The 19,627-nt window shown below is 45.3% G+C and overlaps 1 protein-coding gene across 1 annotated transcript in view; it reads left to right on the top strand.

The window, feature by feature from the left end:
- Positions 1-3,052: 3,052 nt before the first annotated feature.
- Positions 3,053-19,627, top strand: part of LOC8024351 (neuralized-like protein 4) — a gene marked incomplete at its 5' end in the record, with an annotated part of 67,010 nt that continues 50,435 nt past the window's right edge. The window contains 8 exon segments of the mRNA XM_040208123.2: positions 3,053-3,267; positions 5,589-5,700; positions 6,155-6,243; positions 8,194-8,410; positions 9,167-9,266; positions 15,302-15,569; positions 16,260-16,422; positions 18,015-18,290. Coding sequence (XP_040064057.1) covers positions 3,053-3,267; positions 5,589-5,700; positions 6,155-6,243; positions 8,194-8,410; positions 9,167-9,266; positions 15,302-15,569; positions 16,260-16,422; positions 18,015-18,290 — 1,440 coding nt within the window.

Below are 19,627 nucleotides of genomic sequence, written 5' to 3'. Positions count from 1 at the left end.
TTACAAGTATAACTTTGTTACTTTGCTAGTAACTTGTAATGCATTACTTTTTCAAAATTGAACCTTCAAGTTCAGCTTGATTACTTTTCTGAAGTAATGGTGAAAGTATGGTGAAAGTAACATGTTACTTTCGTTGCTACTTTCCACAGTTCGTTGAGAATTCAAATATCATTAAAGGACAACTCCGGCCAAAAACTCGGAAGGAAATTAATTACTGGTATCACTTTAGTGACACAAAATACGGCCCCAGTCAAAATATTAAGTCAGAGGGATGGCCCATTGTCAACTAATGCCGATAATAGAAATGCGACTCGCTGCGACGCGCTGGGGCCGCTGGGGCCGCTGGGGCCGCCAGCGGGTTACCGATCGCTACAAGCAACGTTGTACTGTAACGTCATGGTCATTCTCTTTTTTTTCCCCCGTCTGGACCGGCATACCCGTTGCGCTCTAAAGTGTGCTTCCTTGAGTCGCTACCGTCGCTACTTCGGCTGGTGATTGCGTGTTTAGGTGTTGCTTTTATCTGTAGCCCATGTAGCTTCAGTATAGCCTTTTGTTCATATGCTTGTGAGGACTCCAAGGCTCGTTTTAGCGAGCAACTCTGTGCGCACTCACGCACATTGTGGTGTCAGAAGGACGGGCCCAGCTGCAGTCATGCACATGTTACTGCTAAAATAAAGCAGTGTTACAGTTACAGTTACTTAGGCAAAAAGTAACCCTGTTACAGTTACATTTACAAAATTGAAAGAGTGACTTGTTACAGTCACAGGTACTTCGCTCAAGTAACGCCGTTACTTCGTCGTTACTTTACAAAGAAACATGAGAAAACATTCGAAAGGAACACACCACAAACACCCATTTTTCTCTACCGAGAAACGAAAGTAAATTTTTTTGCCGACTCGTGCAACCTTTCGAATGCTGCTTGTTTGCAAACATGTGATTTTGTGGCCACTTCGTGATGCTCAAGCGCAAGATAGGGTCCTATCTGACATGTTTTCAAGGAGTGTTTGTTGTTTGTCGCTCCAGCGGGACAGGGCCTCGTACGGAAGTTTCTTGAGCTTTAAAAGCTAAGTTCGTTTGTCTCATGCACTGGCACTAATACGCCGTGGAGGTTCCCTTATTCGGTGAAGACGGAGTGACCAGATGCGACAAGCAGATATCTACCGTTACCCGATTGTCGCCACAACGTGTCTCGCTGCATTCTCTCGCGACACATATCCAGTGATAGAACTGTTGCGCCATTTGTGCCAAATAGTACCATGAACGAAAATCTGCTACATCTTGCGCCAAAATGCAGTTTTTGCTAAGAATTGAGCCACACCTGCCCCAAGATGGGCTTAAAGCAAAAAATTAACGTTTTATTATTGGTTGACCCTAATATTCAGGGAAGTTGAAGGAAAAAAAAATTGTACAAAGATGAATTTTGGGGCGTCTCTACTCACCGTGTAGTTTGCTTCATCTTAGGTCAGAGCACACTCGAAGGCTCAAACACATACAACCGCAAACCCACATACTAAAAGCGCGAGTCACAGGACATTCACTGCACTTGATTGTTTAGCCGATGAAAGGACACATACAAGGAGATGACAAATGCCACAATATCGCGCTTTGATGCTGCGAGTCAACCGGCCAGAGCCGTTGATTATAGGCATCAACCGCTCTGTCCAGTTTATGCGCTGGCTGGTTGATCGCTGACATCGTACAAATTTCCAGTCAATGTCAGGAACTAAAAGTCCCGAGAAAACTCTGCAAAATAGCAGGATTGCCGATTGCGGCTGCTGTGAGAAAACAAAATCAGGGTCTTGTACTCCTGATAAGACCACTCGATTATCGTGCATGCTGGCTCTTGCTGGCATTTTAGATAAATTATATTTACAGGCTAAACAAACTACAGAGTGTAAAAGGGGGGGGGGGTAGAGAAATTATCCTAATCAAGTGCTGTGCTATGATTCACTTTTCAACCATTTTTTAATACCCATTGTAAATGAAACCCCCTCTGACTAGAACCTTATTTAAAAAATGAAAGCCGTTTACAACTCCCTGTAACACCGAATGAGAGCGCAGCTCTTGAGGAGGAGAAGGGTACTGGGGGGGTGAAGTGACCTGGGGGGGTCACGTGACGATGCCGATGATGTCATCAGTGACGTCACAGATGACGTCATCAGTGACGATGACGATGCGGACTCCGATGATGTCGTCAGCGATGATGACGATGCGGATGTCGGTGACGTCATCAGTGACGTCACTGATGACGTCATCTGTGATGATGACGATGCGGATGCCGGTGACGTCACTGATGACGTCATCAGTGATGATGCGGATGCCGGTGAGGTCATCGTCATTATCACTGATGACATCATCCCCCCGCCGAGGTCACGTGACCTCGGCAGGGGTCACGTGACCCTGGGGGTGGTCACGTGACCTGGGGGTGTCGCGTGACTTTTGGGGGGGGGGGGGTCACATGACCTTGGGGAGGGGTCACGTGACCTCTGGGGGTCACCTGACCTTGGTGTGACCTTGGGGGTCACGTGACCTTAGGATGACCTTGGGGGCCACGTGACCTTGGGATGACCTTGATTACGCCGACGGCGACGCCAACGGCGACGCCGACGCCGCTCAAGCCGGGAACGGGGCCCCTAAGAGCTGCGCTCTAAAAGACTATGTTCCCTTACATCCTATCTATTCTTATCACCGACGGTAATAAGTAAAATGCTCAAGTATCAAGGAGGAACCCTCGATCATTATCATAAATGAACTCATTTAGAGAAGCAATCACTTTTTCATTCTCAAGTGGCGCGCTAACCGACGTTGACATCTGCTGCAAAAGCGTCGGTGGCTGCTGCAAAACCAATATTTTGACCGCTGCAGAACCTGCTACAAAGGTCAAATGCCGCTTCTATCGATGCACATCTCATTATTATGCATTTCCCTTTCCCAAAGTGCCCTTCGCACAGCTAGTTTGACCACCCGGTGTGCGACAGTTCAAGCTCGGTCCATCGTTCTCGATCCGTCTGCAACGTGGCCGGTGAGAACTCACCGGAACATGGTCGTGCAGGGTCGCTGGCCGACAACGTCGGTAGCGAGAGCGTGGTGGCACCGTACGTGCCGTCAGGCTCATCCGAGGACCCCCTGCGGTTCCACCTTCGGTGCGGCGCCCTGGTTCACCTGTCCAACGGCAACCGGACCGCGGAGAGGAGGAAGCCCGCCGACGAGTTCAACAACGGCGTGGTCATGACGCATCGAGCTCTTAGGGACGACGAGTGGTTCGAGGTAAGCAACACATTTGTCATTCTATTTTTCTTTTTTTTTAATAATTTCTTTAAAAACATGGATTACTTATAAGTAAAGTTCTGTTTTTTTTTGGATAAATCCAAAAAACTCAGAAAAACACCTGCTTGTCTCGTCAAGGTTGATTCAGAACAACAGGACATTGCACATTCGGGTCACGTCAAAAACCACTTCTTTGATTTCGAGTTTGGGCCATGCGATTTGTGGTTTAGAGAAAGGAGAGTGTATGTTTTTGTAACAGTGAAAGACTGTTACAAAATAGAGATTGTATAAAATAGGGAAGAGGGGCAGTTGAAACTTCTCTGTTACATCCTTAACCACCCCACCTCGCGTGGCCACGTGGTAGATTGATGGAATAGGATGGGATGACTTGGAGCTTCCTAGCAACTACCTCACTCTGAGTTTATTGATTTTAAGGTGTCGACGTTTATCCAAGCAACACTTCTGTGCAACTTTTGTCATGGGACAAGTTTGTGGCACCAAGGCTAAATTCAACTGAAGAAATTTTAATTGATACAAGCGCATTTTAATTTTTATCTGGAATATGTTTACATCTGGTTATTATTTATTTATTTATTTTAATAGGAAACATTTACCCACCAATTGTTGTGAGCAGAGCTCGGTGCCCCGACGTCCCCGCACAGTCTCATCTCCTCACCAAGTTTCGACCAACCGAGAACCATTAGAAGAAAAAAGAGATTACAGCAAAGTCCACCACGAGCCAGAAAGATTGCGGTGTGAACACATTCCGTGCGTGTGCCATATTTGTCCGTAGGACCGAGTTAAATATTGAAATTTGAGAAAGAGGGCACACCGAGGTTGCCCACAGCGTTTTGCTCTCATTCTTTATAGATGATTGTTGCGCACGCTGCAACGAACTGGAAACTTTTTTCAAAACACGAAATGCTTTGTTACTTGAGTTGTGGGCCTTCGGCATAGAAGAAAACCTTAGAAAAAGTGCTGAGAAAGTTGTCAAGTTGTATTTCACCTCTCGGTCAAATTGCCTCGTGGTGTCTCGTCTACGCTTCCGCATCTCACGTCGACACACCTCTAGACGGTTTGCACATTCCTTTGACTAGAAGGTTTGCACATTCCTTTGACTAGAAGGTTTGCACATCCCTCGATTTAAAAAAAAAAAGCCATTTTGAATTCCTTCGAAAAACTTGGAATTTTTAGCGGTGCTTGTAAGTGACAATTAAGTGTCATTTATCAAATGTCCCTGACCACAGTGGAATTACCCTAATATCCCGAGTCATCGCCCACCCACCTGCCGCCTGAAATTCATAAAAAAGTGGGGTGGGCCGTGTCTCCGTGGGTAAGCACAAAAAGTTTAGGAAAAGTTAAAAAGTGCCCATTTTTCTGTACGTATCTAGTGTGGCTGCTCTAGAGATATGTTAAACTCAAAACGCAAATTAGTTTCATTGTTTTACGCAAGAATTGCTCATGAAAAATGTTTTAGTATCGCAAAGTTCATCGCTTGAATACGATAAACACCACTGATCGGCATTACGCGAACATTTGTTCCGTGAAAGAACGTTTCTAACACCACCATGTTCTCTTTGTTAGTAAAAAAAGAGTCAACTAGAAAATAAAAATCAGCGCCCACATTGGGGCGCTGAGCGGCCGCATTAGGGAAAGCCAGCTTGCAGAGCAAAACGGCGCTCTTGGCAGTTCAATATATCGTTAGCGGCTGCTATTTTTGTTCGATGCAACCATAGTTTTTCTATATATTATCACTGTAACATTACTGTGCACAAAAATTGTTCGATATAAGGAATAATTAGATGTAAACGGGTTCGATATAGTCGGGGTTGACTGTATTTGGAAAGGTCGAATAATTCAATATTGTCAAATAGTTTAATTTTCTTGACAACCAATTCATGCACTGGGTACAAACTTGTATCGGGCAAAAGGCAAACCTTGAGGAAAACAATATCTCGTTTATGTCGGCGCTAAAAAAGCCACATCAGGAGCGAGAAACATGATGGGAACATAACAATGTTGGCGGATTTCATTTCATTTCACGTACGTTTTCATGAAAACCATATTTATAGGACCTGCTCTCGCTCCAGCTACTCTCGCTCCAGGTGCGTCACCTGTAGCACCAGGAATACTTGCAGCCTAGCTCTGACGTTTGTAACAAAAGCAGTTTTAAGTAGTCATTCGCAAATTTAGTGGCCTACTTATTAACTAGCTTTATATCGCGGTCTGTATAAAAGGACACTCCACAGTGACGAAGTTAGAAATTCTTGCGTAATTATGATGAGCCTTACCATTAATGCTTGTTACTCTTCCTCCGCAAGATACGCATCGATGAGCTCGTCAACAAGTGGTCGGGGTCTATCGAACTTGGCGTGACAACGCACAATCCTGACACGCTGGACTTTCCTGCAACAATGACTAACATGCGTTCAGGTCAGTTCGTCTTGCTGGAATCAGTACTGAATACATTTGGAAGAGAAATGTTTCTTCTTCTGACGAGTGTTTGCCATTATTGTGGCGGTTGGTGAAACCACTTTTGGAACGTTCAATATGACCGCCTCAGGTTTAGGTCTCGCTGCATGCCCTTTCCAAAGGAAGTCTTAGTAAAAATGTGATAAAATGTCTGATAGCTTTCAGATAAGTTTGAAACCTTTTCATAAGGCATAAAGTTGTGGCATAAGAAACCTATCAACAAGGTTTCTTATGGCATCAACTTTGCTGACAAGGACCAGGGTCATTTAATGGTGTTGCCTTTTTCATCCTCAGTTATTGTGAGCTTTCTGGCTGGACACAAATAGACAAGCCATGTGGTGTTGAAACAATATTAATGCTTTAATGCACCTAACCCTGAACTCAGAAAGCTGAACATGTTGTATTTGCCCATCAGGAACCATCATGATGAGCGGATCAGGAATCCTCACCAATGGCAAAGGTAGCAGACGAGAGTATGGCAACTACAACTTGGACGAGCTTCATGTAAGCGGACACCAAAGTGTTTCTCTTCTTTCCTCCGGATTATTTCTGTGTTTGTTCTTGGCGGGCTATACTTTCTGATCTGCACGAGATCTGATGTGGTCCATTTTCAATTTGATGTGATAGTGATTCCTGCATGACGAGCTAATTTTTGTCTGTCCAGAGGGAGCGTGATATCAGTTTGACAGTGGTGTTTCTGGATGGACTGTCAATACAGCATTCTTTGAATGAGTCAAGAAGAGCTGGATTATATCACTGCCAATAAACATTCATGAATTGGTTTTCTCATTGCATTTGAATGATTTGGCAATCACTGTGCATGGTGCAAGCACAGTGTTAGTTCTTGTTATCATAAAGAGTAGCAACTAATGCAAAACTACTCTATGCACGAAATCACCTGTCCAGTTATGCCGTTATGCCCTAAAATTTCACCTCTGAGAAGCTATATTTTGGAAAAAGGTTGATTACTGCAAGAAGCATCGTCCGTCATTTTATTTCCTCCGTGTCTCGGGGCTCAGGTTATGATGATTATTGTGATTCGTAAAAGTGTGCTATCACATTTTCACATATCAGTGTAAAATCCCGTGGCAAAGGAGAGGCACTTCATCGGTGGCTAGGAAAATTAAAGCATTGTCCACTTATCGAAACACTCGCCCTACTTTTGTGGCATCTGAGCTGTGGTGTAAAATCCTATCGAGGTGTGCGAGGTCACTGATGACAGGTGCAACACACAACCCTATGCACACTCTTTTCTTTTTTAAAAAGATACACTCTCTCAAAACAATACTTTTTTAAGTGTCTGAGAATACTTGCCTCCCCCCCTTTTCCCCCTACGGAAAAAAAAAACAATGAAGTTAATGCAATACTTACATTATGAGACTCAATTTGAGTGTTGCGCAATTCTGAAACATGCTTTTCTTTTGGAGTCTCAGTATAAAAGCGTGTTTCCAACTTATGCAGCTGAAATGCATCTTTGAACTGCACCGATTGCTCTCAAGGTAGTATGTGTCTTGCATCATAAATATTGCACCATTCGTTTTTTCCACAGAATGTTTATTTTGTAACATATATGTGCCAGGCACACACGTGAAATGTCTCTTGAGGGTGCGTAGATGCTTTAGAAGCACATGTGCTTTGCACTTGCTGCTGCATTGTAAAAGAATGTAATCTCCCGAGTTATTTATTTATTTATTTTATTACCTTCAGGCCAGAGGCATTGCAGAGGGAAGTGGGTTGCCTAAGTAAAATAGTAAAAAGACAGCAAAACGTATAGCAAAAAAGAAATATACATTCAGGCTCTTTAACTGCAGTTTGAAAATGTTTGTTATCAGAAATTTCGGTAATGGCTCGAGGAGGGTTATTCCACACAATAAAAATTCAAGAATGAGACACACACAAAAAAAAAAAAATAATAATAAGGCTGAAATTGTTGCTGTTGTTGCGCCGATTCTCGACGAAATGCATTCGCATTTGGCGCCAGAGTTCTGACTCGGCGATGGATGGGAATCGCAACCTCGCAAAGGTCCGCACACGGTTGTCTCGGGGGAGCCAGTCTGTTCTCCCGTGTGTCGGATGCAGCCACCGCAGCTTCCCTCGATCGCCACCTACGGTCCGCACGCTATTGTCGCGGAAGAGCCAGTCTTTCCTCTCGCGTGACGGAGGTTCCGCGCAAACCTCGGGTTTACGTTGCTGCGTAAGCTGCGCATACCGGGGAAACGAAAGCACATGCCTGCGCCCCGTTGCCATCGTAAGAGTAGCGTGCGTCAACAGCAACGCATCGTTGGAAGCGCTCGGGAAGTGGACGTAACAAACAGAGTGAAAGAGCACGGCGGGTCCAGTTCAAAGCAAGGATGGCTCCATGCACTGGGGCAAAAAGGCATTTAAGATGATTTGGGCGACGGGATTTAAAGAGGGCGATGGGAGGCCAACGGTGGAGTGCAACGATCCTCGCAGGAAGGCGACCGCATAGGGGTGGTGCGCAAGTCCAACGGCAACCTGCACTACTACATCAACGGCATGGACCAGGGCATGGCTTCCAACAGCGTGCCCCAGGTGGTGTACGGGGTGGTCGACCTGTACGGCATGACGGTCAAGGTCACGCTGCTGGACCGCTCGGACCCCTCGCTCTCCCTGGTCACCTCGCCCAGCGACGAGAGCAAAGCCATCAAGGGTGAGAGACTGCGCTGGCCACACGGTGACTTGCTCCCGAGGCATCTCTTCTGCTTTTGGAATGTGTTACGTCTTGTGACTCGCTCTCGAGGCATCTCTTCCGTTCTGCTTTTGGAATGTGTTACGTGGCTGGCTCCTGGTAGTTTCTTTGTTCTTTGCATTCAGCACATTGGTAATCGAGGTTGTCGACCTGCTTTTTCTCAATGCATCCATGCGTTTTCATTTTCATTTGTTTATTTTTCTAGAAACTAGGGTCAGCGGGTACAGGCATAGACGATGGGTATCCTTCCTGTGCATCTGTTCAATCATTTCCCCACCAAACCTGGCCAAGGCTACCAACAAACACGATGCATCAAAAGTTGGCAATTTTGACTCGGAGCCACTTTGTAGTTCGCATTTGGGTCAGTATCACTGTTCCCTTGGTTGTGTGCTACAAGAAACATTTGTACCACCAAATAAATCTAAAATTACATGAAATATAAACACAGCCAGGACCATGCAGAAACCGAAACCAAGCAAATTGAAGCCACTATCTGCCGGTCAGATAACTAGTGATATGGGAAGGTCTATACAGCACTCAATAAAATAAATGAATATTTCCAAATCACCAATTGTGCACCTGCATGTTCATATGCTGTATTTTTACTAGCATCTCGTGCATTCGGTGGATGTCGTGGTCGTGCACAGTTTGACAAAGTGCAGCATCATTGTGGACTCCACTCCCAGTATCGTGACTTGTTGTACCTTCGCTTTGCAGACGACACAAACGACCGGGAGACTGAGAGGCTACTCTTCCACCCACGTTGCGGAGGGAGGGCCCTCGTGACCAATGGAGGTCGCACGGCACGGAGACCCAGGTGAAGAGGCCGTCATCAACTTAGCAAACCTGCTGCGACTTGCCTCGCTCGGCAGTGTAGGACGCAGTGGCACTTGTGGGAGTCAGCCGTCTGCAAGTGCCTTTGTTTCGAATTTTTCATTCACATTCACGTTTGTTGGGTCGGGCTTTAGTGTGTTAGTTTGGTTGAGAGGTACTCATGTTTGAATATTGTCACGAAGGACAATTGAGGAGGTGGTAAATAACGAAAAAAACAACGCTTTCTTGGCTTAAAAAATTTTACAGCGGAGCTGTTAAGGGCTAGTTTCCCCAGGATTGTGTCCGGTACTAAACAAATGTCGACACAACACACTGGTTGCCGCCGTCACTCATAAATGGCGGTAGCTGTCCAGAGTGCTGTGTTTGCCGGTTGTCTGCTTGCCGCCGCCGGTCATAGATCGCAGCAACCTTTCCAGCCTCGGCAGCCAGGCAACCGGTCGCTGCCGTCACTCATAGATGGTGGCAACATTTCTTTGGGGGGACAAGAGTGGGAACGGAATGAGCAGCGAAGTGCGCAGTAGCGCGAATGGTTCCACAACCGCCGCGAAGCCGCTATCGACTGAAGTTCCACTGCGTTGAGCGCTTCAGATTCTCTTGCGAAAGAAGAGCAGATTGCTCGCCTGGAAAGCCACCGCCAAGAATAGAAGCTGCAGTTCCGCTGCTCTCCTTCTTCACCAGAGTGGAATGGCTAAAAGTTTTCTTGTCAACATTATAACGAAACATTTCTCATAAGTAGTATGTACATTTGACCTCGCAAACACCGCCAGACCTTCGCTCTAGGGAAATGCAGTACAGAGGTTACTGCATCGATGGCGCCAGGTTGTCCGTGTGTTCTCTCTTCAAATGAAATTTGTAGGCGCTTGGTTCTAAGGAGTTGCAAGTTTGCGAACGGGCCTTTAGACTTTTGTGCAGTGATATGTTGCCACTTTTTCTTCGGTTATATTTTGGCAGAGTTTAATAACAGTGGCTTGGAAAATATTTACCTCTTGGTATAAAATACAACTTCAAAATACAAACGCCATCACATAGTCAATGAATAAATATTTTTTAATGAATAAATGTAGGAGTTTTGTTGTGCAGACTTCATATTGAACATTACCAGATAAAAAGCTTATACCAAAAAAACTTAATTACCTGATGTTTTTAGTTTTTTTCATTCTTCAAATACAATAAGTTTGGGAACATATCGTTAGTTGGATCAAGAATAAATGATAAAAGCAAAAATTTCTTGTGATCCAAGTAACAATATTGCCGGCAATGAGGCATTTTTTCAGCGAAAAAAGCTTGTGAATCCGGAAGGCAATATTGTTTCCTCTCTTTCTTGCAACTTGTTGTTTGTTTCAAAAAACTTATCTTTTCATGCGGGTGAAGTCATTTCCCCATACTTGCACATTCGATCACCATCGCTAGCATTATATTCAACCAGGGTTCCTTGATTTATGGAACACATATATACTAGCTTACTTATCTGGAGCAACAGGGATATTCATTTTTCTGGTTGCGCTCATAGAAAGCAAACGGCACACTCCGGAAAGATCTAAAGCAGCAAAAAAACTTGTACTATAACCTGTCAAGTTGATATCTTGATAGGCCACACGTTAATCAGTTTTGCTCGCCAAGTAGAAATACAAGTCGTGATGCTCCTGGGCCGAAGCCGTCGTCTTCCTCGTCGCTCACGTCGGGAGCGGGCATTTCGGAAGACGACGCAGCCACTGGCAGCCAAACTTGCCGCACATCTGTCGCAAACAACGGGGTTGGCGATGCAAAGTCTTTTGCTCCGTGCCCGACCTTTCCGCTTGCTTCACACTAGGTATTGCCATCACTACCATTGATGTCTCCTAAGGAGCTGAACAAAGCAGGCAAACACCGAAAAATAATGTGCTTGAAGCTAGCAGACTACAATCTCAGCTGGTCCCGTCACACTGCGAGAAAGGGGAGGAGGGAGAGGAGGCAGAAGATGAGGCATGTGGGCAATAGCAAGAGCGCTCGCTGCGGCCCGTGCTCCTTAGCCAATTGGTAGCTCGGTTTCTTTCTCTGCGGAAACACGCTATTTCCCTGGGTGGACATCATTTTGAATGGCGACAGATATTTATACCAAGAAAAAAAGCTTTGGAATGAGAGCGAAAAGGGTGATTTTTGACGTCGGTCTTCTCTTTCGGGGAGATTTCGGGCCCATTCCTCGCAATGTAATTATTTTTATTTTTTTTTTTAATATACTTTGAGTTTGCGTCATGTTATAATATTTTGGAGAGAGGTGCTTGGATGTTTAGAATATCCAAATACGGGATTTTGTTTTTAGCAGAGTGTCGAACCAAAATTTTTATCGGTTTGGTTCGGGTTCTGGTTCACGGTTTTTGATTAAGTTGTGACTCAGCTTCGGGGAACAAAAATAACGGTTGAAACTGGTTCAAACTGGTTTGAACCGCTAAATTGAAAATATATTTTCCGCATTGTTTTGGCAATGGGCACTATTTGCACCGTGAAACGAGTAATTATAGAGTTGTTCATCATTCGTACAACCCACTTTTATTTTGAGGTAACAAAAATTAAAAATTGCGTTATATAATTTTTACGCGACTGTGAAGCAAATTCGAGATTACGCCAAAGCTAACTTTGATAAAATTAATCTTGACCTTGCAACTTTCCTCGATGAATATTTATCACTCTTCTCAAGTCGCTCAGTAGAAGAAAACTGGAACTTTTTCAAAACCGAAGTTAATAAACTAACAAATCAGTACATTTCCTTAAGGAGAGTTATCGAAAACTCTCAGTCACCCTGGTTCACCAGAGCCTTAAAACGCTTATCAAACAAAAAAAAGCGTCTATTTCGCGCCGCAAAATTATCTACGTGCGAGCACCGTTGGTTGCGTTATCGTACTGCTGCTGAAGTGTACAAAAAAGCAATTGAAAACGCCAAACTAGAATTCATGACTCATAGCCTACCCGCAATGTTGATCAACAATCCTAGACGATTCTGGAACACAATAAACAAAAAGACGCAGTCATCTATCACACTAAAAACTGCAAATGGTGATTGTATAGCCAGCGATGAGTGTTTAAATTTATTAAATAGTACTTTTGCAGATTCATTTTCTACTGATAACATGCACAATTTCCCTTCGCTAGAGAGTGCCGATTACTTGCCAATGGATCCTTTTTTTCTTGATTACGTTGGTGTCAATCGTATCATAGATAAACTCAAACTGTCATCTTCAGCAGGAGTGGACGGCATTGATTCTAAGTTTGTACAAAACACTAAACAATACTCCTCAATTATTTTAACAAAATTATTTGAACAACCTATACAAGACGCTCTTCTCCCATCAGACTGGAAGGTAGGGAAGGTGGTACTCATTCACAAGGCTGGAGATAAACATTCCCCTCTTAATTATCGTCCGATCTCAATAACCAGCATTCCTTGCAAACTTCTTGAACATATAATTTTTTCTCACCTCGTCAACTTCTTAGAATCTAACAACTTCTTCAACAATGCCCAACACGGTTTTCGAAAAACATTTTCATGTCAGACCCAACTACTATCTTTCACGAATGACCTACATCACATTCTGGACCGAGGATCCCAGGCGGACTGCATTTTCCTGGATTTCGCCAAAGCATTTGACAAAGTTTCTCAATCTTCTGCTTCTAAAACTTTCCAAACTTAACATAGACAATAACGTTCTCGCATGGATACAGTCTTTTTTAACTCAACGGTCTCAATTTGTCACTGTGAATAACAATAACTCCTCTTTTGTCAAAGTTGCGTCAGGGGTTCCGCAAGGGACAGTCTTAGGGCCGTTGCTATTCTTAATTTATATTAACAACCTACCCACTAGTGTCTCTTCGTCCGTATCTCTGTTCGCTGACGACTGTGTACTTTACCGTGAGATTCTCAATCATAATGACACCTGTATACTCCAATCAGACATTAGTGCTATTTACCGTTGGTCTGACTCGTGGTCTATGAAGCTTAACACTAACAAATGCAAGGTCATGCGTGTGTCTCGCCAGTCTCAGGACTCTCCTAAGTATTTCCTTAATAATGCTCATCTAGAACCGGTATCTTCGTACAAATATTTAGGCGTACATATAGCTTCTAACCTTTCATGGAAAACACATATTCAACATATTTCAGCTAAAGCTAACCGCATGTTAGGTTACATCAAGCGAAATTTTTCATTAGCCCCTGTCTCACTGAAATTAACTCTTTACAAAGTTTTAATTCGTCCCAAGTTTATGCAGTTTCTGTCTGGGATCCCGGACTAGTCACTCTTGTATCTACAATGGAAGCCGTTCAGAACAGATCTGCTCGTTTCATCCTCGCAAACTATCACCGCACCGCTAGCGTCACCTCTATGAAAACAACTCTCTCATTACCATCTTTATCCCTACGTCGTAAAATTTCTCGTCTTTCCCTATTCCATAAAATGTATCACCATAATTCTTTCCTGCGCGACAAAATAATTGCTCGGCCTGTCTATGTTTCCTCATGTCTTGATCATCAACATAAGGTGGGCATTCCTAACTCTATCACAACCACGTTTTATTCATCTTTCGTTCCCCGTACATCCCAGGAGGGAACCACCTTCCCCGGTCGATCGCGATCATCACGGACTCTGAGCTCTTTAAAAGTACAATAACTAATTACTTTATTACTGAGTGTGTCTAAATATGTATTATGTTATTTGCATTAACCTTCTTGTTGCTCTCCCCCTCTGTAATGCCTTCGGGCCCTGAGGGTATAATAAATGAAATGAAAGGGAAATCTTGATTAACATGCAAAAGGTTGTGTTTCTATGGCTCAACATTTATAGGTTTACCTCAGTCACATATATTTTATCTCAATCAAAAAGTTGTTACGAAGTTGGGTAGGCGACCTAAAATACCTTTGATTGATACAAATTTGCATCACAACATTAAAAAGTCCTGAAACGAAAAAAAAAAAAAAAAGTTTTTTAACAGTCTGTTTGGAACATGCGTGTCAAGAAAAAAAGATTTACGCGAACTATACATTTGTTTAGAGCAATATTGACGGCGAGAGATTTATTTGAAATTCTGCGCACAAAGTTCATGACGTCACGGGATGGTCATTCGCTCAACGAGGTGGTCATTCGGGCATTTGCTCTTTCCACCTCAACGTAAAGGCGAAGCCGATCCACCTCTTCTCCAGACGCCCGAAGTGCTGAGAGAGAAAACAAGTGGAAAGGAGATGACTACCAACAAAATTGTGTCTCGCGCCCTCAATACTGCTCTAAAAAAATTTCTTTTTCGCGTAAAATTAATTTTTTGACACGCAAGTCCCAACCAAACTGTTTTAAAAATTTTTTTTTTTCTTTTCTTTTTAGGTGTTCTTTAAAAGCTGAATTATAGTAGTGCTCTTGAACTAAGGAATTAATTGCAGCGTATAAAATCATGAAGTGGGTATCTCGTCGCCATATATATTATGGAAAATAGTTTACGAATTATGTTTTACAATATCTTGCGATATTACGATCGCGTTCCAAATTTCAGGTATGTGCAATTTGACTTCGAATTTTGCAAGGCAAGTAAAATGTGTTAGTCGTTACGGCTGTACCCTGAGTAGAATGACGACGCAACTGAGCTAAAAGAAGTAATATTTTCAAAATATTGCGAAAGTCTTAGGACAAACCCCTTCAGTCCACCTTTTATAGAAACACTGGGCGGCAATCACAAAGCTTGTTTTCCTAACCAACATTTCTTATGCTTAGCACCGTGAAGCAGGCGAAGAGTCACGCAGAAAATGTTTGTTAAATGGAACAAAAGAGTATTTAATACTCTACCTGACATGGCAGCTACTTAACTGGTCACTTTCTGACAGTCTGCGCTCATAATCGTCATAGTTCCGTCGCGTGTCTCTGTGTACTTCGTTTTTGTCGAGCCCAAAGACATAAAATTGCCGTTCATGACATAAAAGAGGCAATAACAGATTTCTATATGCTTGAGAAGTTCAGGAACACGTACCTAGTTCCTCATATTTAAGGCTGTGCCAAATCACAGTGCCCTGGACGGCTTCAACAATGCTGTGGTGCTGACGAACCGGGCCCTGCGGGCGGACGAGCTGTTCGAGGTGGTTCTGGAGCAGCAGGTGTCCAAGTGGACGGGCTCCATCGACATTGGGGTGACCATGTTCCCCCCACACCTGCTCGAGTTCCCCACCACCATGACCAACGTGCGGTCGGGCACCTGGATCATGACCGGCTGCGGGGTCATGCACAACGGCACCGAGGTGCTCGTCGACTACTGCCGCAACCTGGACACCTTGCAGGCAGGTGCACCCTTGGCGGTCTCGTTAATGCAGAGCACAACCCAAGCCAAGTTGGGATTTTCGCTGCATAGTCGTTCTGTTCCCAAAGAAGCGACGTCGTCGGCTAAATTTAAAGGGATGCCGGCACGGGTCGTGCGGTTGAATGATGCGTGTCTGGCTACGACGGGTCACGTGATGTCGCAACGTGGTGTCACTGGATTCGCAGTGTGGAGTCGTGGTGCTGTAGGAAGTCACGACGTCGTTGCGATTGAATCTAGTAACGTTGGGTGTCAAGTTGCGCTATCGCATGATGTGATGCAACGTGGCACAGTGTCACATGACCTCTCATGATGTCACACTGCCCAGATGTGCGTATAAATTGTAATGCATTCTGCATATGGGACGTTCATGCAGTAGATCGAAAAAGTGCCTTAATATTTGTATGTTTTCAGCCGCATATAGTACATTTGTGGAAAGAACAGGCAATTAGGAGTAGTGGTTTGCTCATAGGTCCTGTTTTTCGGCACGCTTATTTCTATCCTTTTTCTCGCGAGGCGATGTGCCATATGCTCTCTGCAGATGGGATTTTGGCTCTTTACGAATGTGGCTTGACAAACTAAGCACTTGGTCAGTCAGCTTGCGCGCTTGGCTTTGGCAGCTCGTTAGGCGTTTCCCGGGGTCTTAAGCCTCTCCGGTTGGTCGGCCGCGCAGGTGGGAGACCGGGTGGGGGTGAAGCGGACGTCGGACGGGAGCCTGCACTTCTTCATCAACGGGGCGGACCAGGGGGTGGCCGCCAGGAACGTGCCGGCCAGGGTCTACGGGGTCATCGACCTGTACGGCCAGACGGCCCAGGCCTCCGTCGTGGACCACTCAGGTGGGCCACCCCGGGTCGGTGGCCACACGCCCGAGGCCGCTTGACTGCTTGTGACCGGTGTCTAAAGAGGCTAGGTTTAAAAGAAATTCGAACCACGGAGAGCATCGCTTTAATGGCGGACGTCTCCTTCGCAGATTAGTCGCTAGTGCGCGTGCGTTGTGTCGTCGCGAGATGAGGAGAAAAGCGGAGGTGAGGCGCTCGAGGTCGATGGATGCTTTTGTCACCGGCTCAGCAGCTCATGTTACAAGTGTGGCCTGTAAACTACGTGACCCCGATGGAGCAGTTGAAAGCACTCTGGAAACTAGATACACTAAGGCTTGTGGAGGCTGCTGGTGTATAGATTGTATGGTCCTGTGGGGCAGCAGGTAGCGCCTCCCCTGGCCACTCCTATGTGCACGATACTCGAGTTGAGTAAGCACGTCCAGCGGGAGTGCACCACACGGAGCGCACTGTCTCTCTGCGTCCCTCCTAACGGCAGCCATGCCAACCACGCTAGGAGGCTTAGTATGCAAGCCCAGGACGCTGTGGTAACACGTCGGCTCTCGAGAAGTCCCACTTCCGGTCCCCAATCTAAGTGAGACGGTCGGTAGATTTATTTATATGGTGAAAGGCTACCCGATGACCCCAGTGGGTCTTCTGGTCCGCATATCTTTCCTTAGTGCATCGAGGCTCACGTATTTGGTCTCGAATGCATTTCCTTCGCTTATGGTGAGAGAACAGCTGCATAACCATTTTTATGTTTATTCTTTCTTTCACCACAGGCTCGAAAGAATTCTGACAATGTTATAAGGGACTAATTCTGGTAGATACTAAGTAGATTTTAATTCGCAAATATCGCAAAACCCCTCAAATCTCGCATGAACGCCCTCCCAAGGGAGGCCGCCCATCCCATTTCTTTGGTGAAATATTGATTACTAAAAATTCGAAAGGTAGCCCACCCTCTCGTCGGATGTCGCACAATGTCTGATGAGAGGTTGGGCTACCTTTTGAAATTTTTATGTCGCAGATATTTCACCGGAGAAATGGGACGGGCAATCTCTTGGTGCGGGGAGGGGGGGAGGGGCATTCATGCGAGATGAAGGTTTTTTAAGTAACACCGCACGCACCGAGGGAGATGTTACTATCTGGTATAAAAGTTATATTTGCACCGTGTTACACTTTGCGAGGGCTATATACAGTCTTGAAATTAGAGGCTCCACGCATGTAAAACGTACAAGATGGTCACTTCAAACGTCGGCTGCTCCGACTCTTCCGGGCTTTTAAAGCTTTTTGTAATTGAATTCGGAGGATGAGAGGTCGTCATTCGACAAAGAAGCTCCGTAAAGTTCCTCCAGTTTGCAGTCTGAAACCGCCAGAATGTCTCGGAAGCGGACATTCCAAAATGAAACTGATTGGAAGAAAGGAGACAACTTTTTGATATTTCCATTTGATGCTTGAAAACCTGATAAGCTTGCAGTCACCGTATGTGCCCCCGCTAGATCATTTCAAGAACCCTCTCTTTATACTTATTCCTTTGGAGATGAACCCGACTGCCAGAAAACATCTTTTAGAAAAAAAACTTGACCCTCGGAAGGGCGGCCCTTTCTCCCAAGGTTCGGAAGAGAGCGGCGCCCCTCCGGAGCTGCTCTCTGCGGTGCCCTCCCCGTCCCTGGGTGAGGGAGACCAGGTGGCGGCGGAGGTGCGCTTCAGCGAGCTGCACGGCCGCAATGCACGGGTGCTCAACAATGGCCTGACAGCGGTGCGTCCCAACGCCCACGGGGAGTTCAACTTCGCCATCGTGGTGAGCAGCCAGCCCCTGGCCGACAACGAGCTCTTTGAGGTGGTCGTCGACCAGATGGTGGACCGCTGGTCGGGCTCCATTGAGGCCGGTGAGTCTACGGGAAAGGCATGTCTGGACCCCGGTTGCCCGATGCTTAAAGGGCCGCCGGCAACCCCAAGGTCTATATTTTCCTTTTTACAGTCTCAAACACTTAGAAAATGCATAAACAAAAAAATCATATTAAAAACAAATTGTGAGCCATTCCACTTTCTAAAGGTGGATGACCAGTGAAGCTGTTTAGCAGACGACACAGGCCCGCCCCGACGAGCCGAAGGAAACTAGACACGCAACGGGACCACCTCCCGGCGGAAAGTAAACATGCGCAACTGGACTGCCACCTTGGAAGAGCGGAAGGAAAGGAAACTAGGCACGCAAGCACTTGGAACGACGACAGAGAGAGGGCGATGCGAGCATAGACATGGCCGACGCTGGTTGCACAGCGGCAATTCTTTGAGAAATTTTTCTTATCTACCTGAGAGTCTACTGATCTTGAAAATGGTGCCTATTGATAACTAATCTATTGAATAGACATTGCTCAATTACCCAAGCATCAAGGAGAATGTAGGGAAAGGTGTTCCGCGCGCCGCACGTGCCGGCGTCTGCAGCAGTAACTGTTCTAAAGCAAAAGCCTAAAACAAGTGGCATCTTGCACGCGCGTTCGTGAACGATTTATTTTGGTTATTTAATTTGAATCTTTTATACGGGGAAGGCGTGTGGCACGTGTAGCGCTTCAAGCGTATAGTTTTTAGTCGCTACACATGAGAAATCCATGGAACCCTAGCAATAAACAGCTGTGAAAAGAATTTGGTGCACGAAAGAGCTTGCTAAAGTCTGTGTCCTTCTCCCCCAATTTGAGCTCCTTCTCGCTTTTTTTTTTTTTTTTTTTGGTGACGTAATTGGCGAAGACAGTTTCTAAAACAATTGTAGGTGTTGCAAGTTGCCTGTCTGTAATACCTATTATTGTTATTCATCAAATATGTTTTTTACGACTGCGAACTGCCTGAATGCAAAACCGTGAGCACCGTGGGAGGTGTTACTATCTGTTATTTCTTTGGCCAACTATAAAAGTTATATTTGCTCAGGAAAATAAAAATCAAAGACCGGAAATGTCTGCGAGGAAACATTGTAGGTATCCTAGCCTTTTCCTCTTACCCTCAACGTGGCGGCTGTGCCAAGGGCATTGAGAGGGGTCGCGCACGACGGGGGAGTCGAGAACTCCTCGGACGAGTCGTTTTTCCGGTGCCAGATAACCTCTCGGACCATCTCTCACTCCTTCGTGACATCACCCCTGATGTCGATCACCAAGGTCTGCTACACGTCGTTTTCTTCCTTTGTATAGATTGTTTTAGGCCGACTAACGCCGCTAAAAAAAAGAGGAAAAGTGAT

Source organism: Ixodes scapularis, unplaced genomic scaffold (genome assembly GCF_016920785.2).
Source record: "Ixodes scapularis isolate PalLabHiFi unplaced genomic scaffold, ASM1692078v2 PGA_scaffold1__304_contigs__length_218370807, whole genome shotgun sequence".
Lineage (NCBI taxonomy): Eukaryota > Metazoa > Arthropoda > Arachnida > Ixodida > Ixodidae > Ixodes > Ixodes scapularis.
The sequence above is the reverse complement of the archived record's forward strand: the minus strand, read 5'-3'. Positions and strand labels throughout refer to the sequence as shown.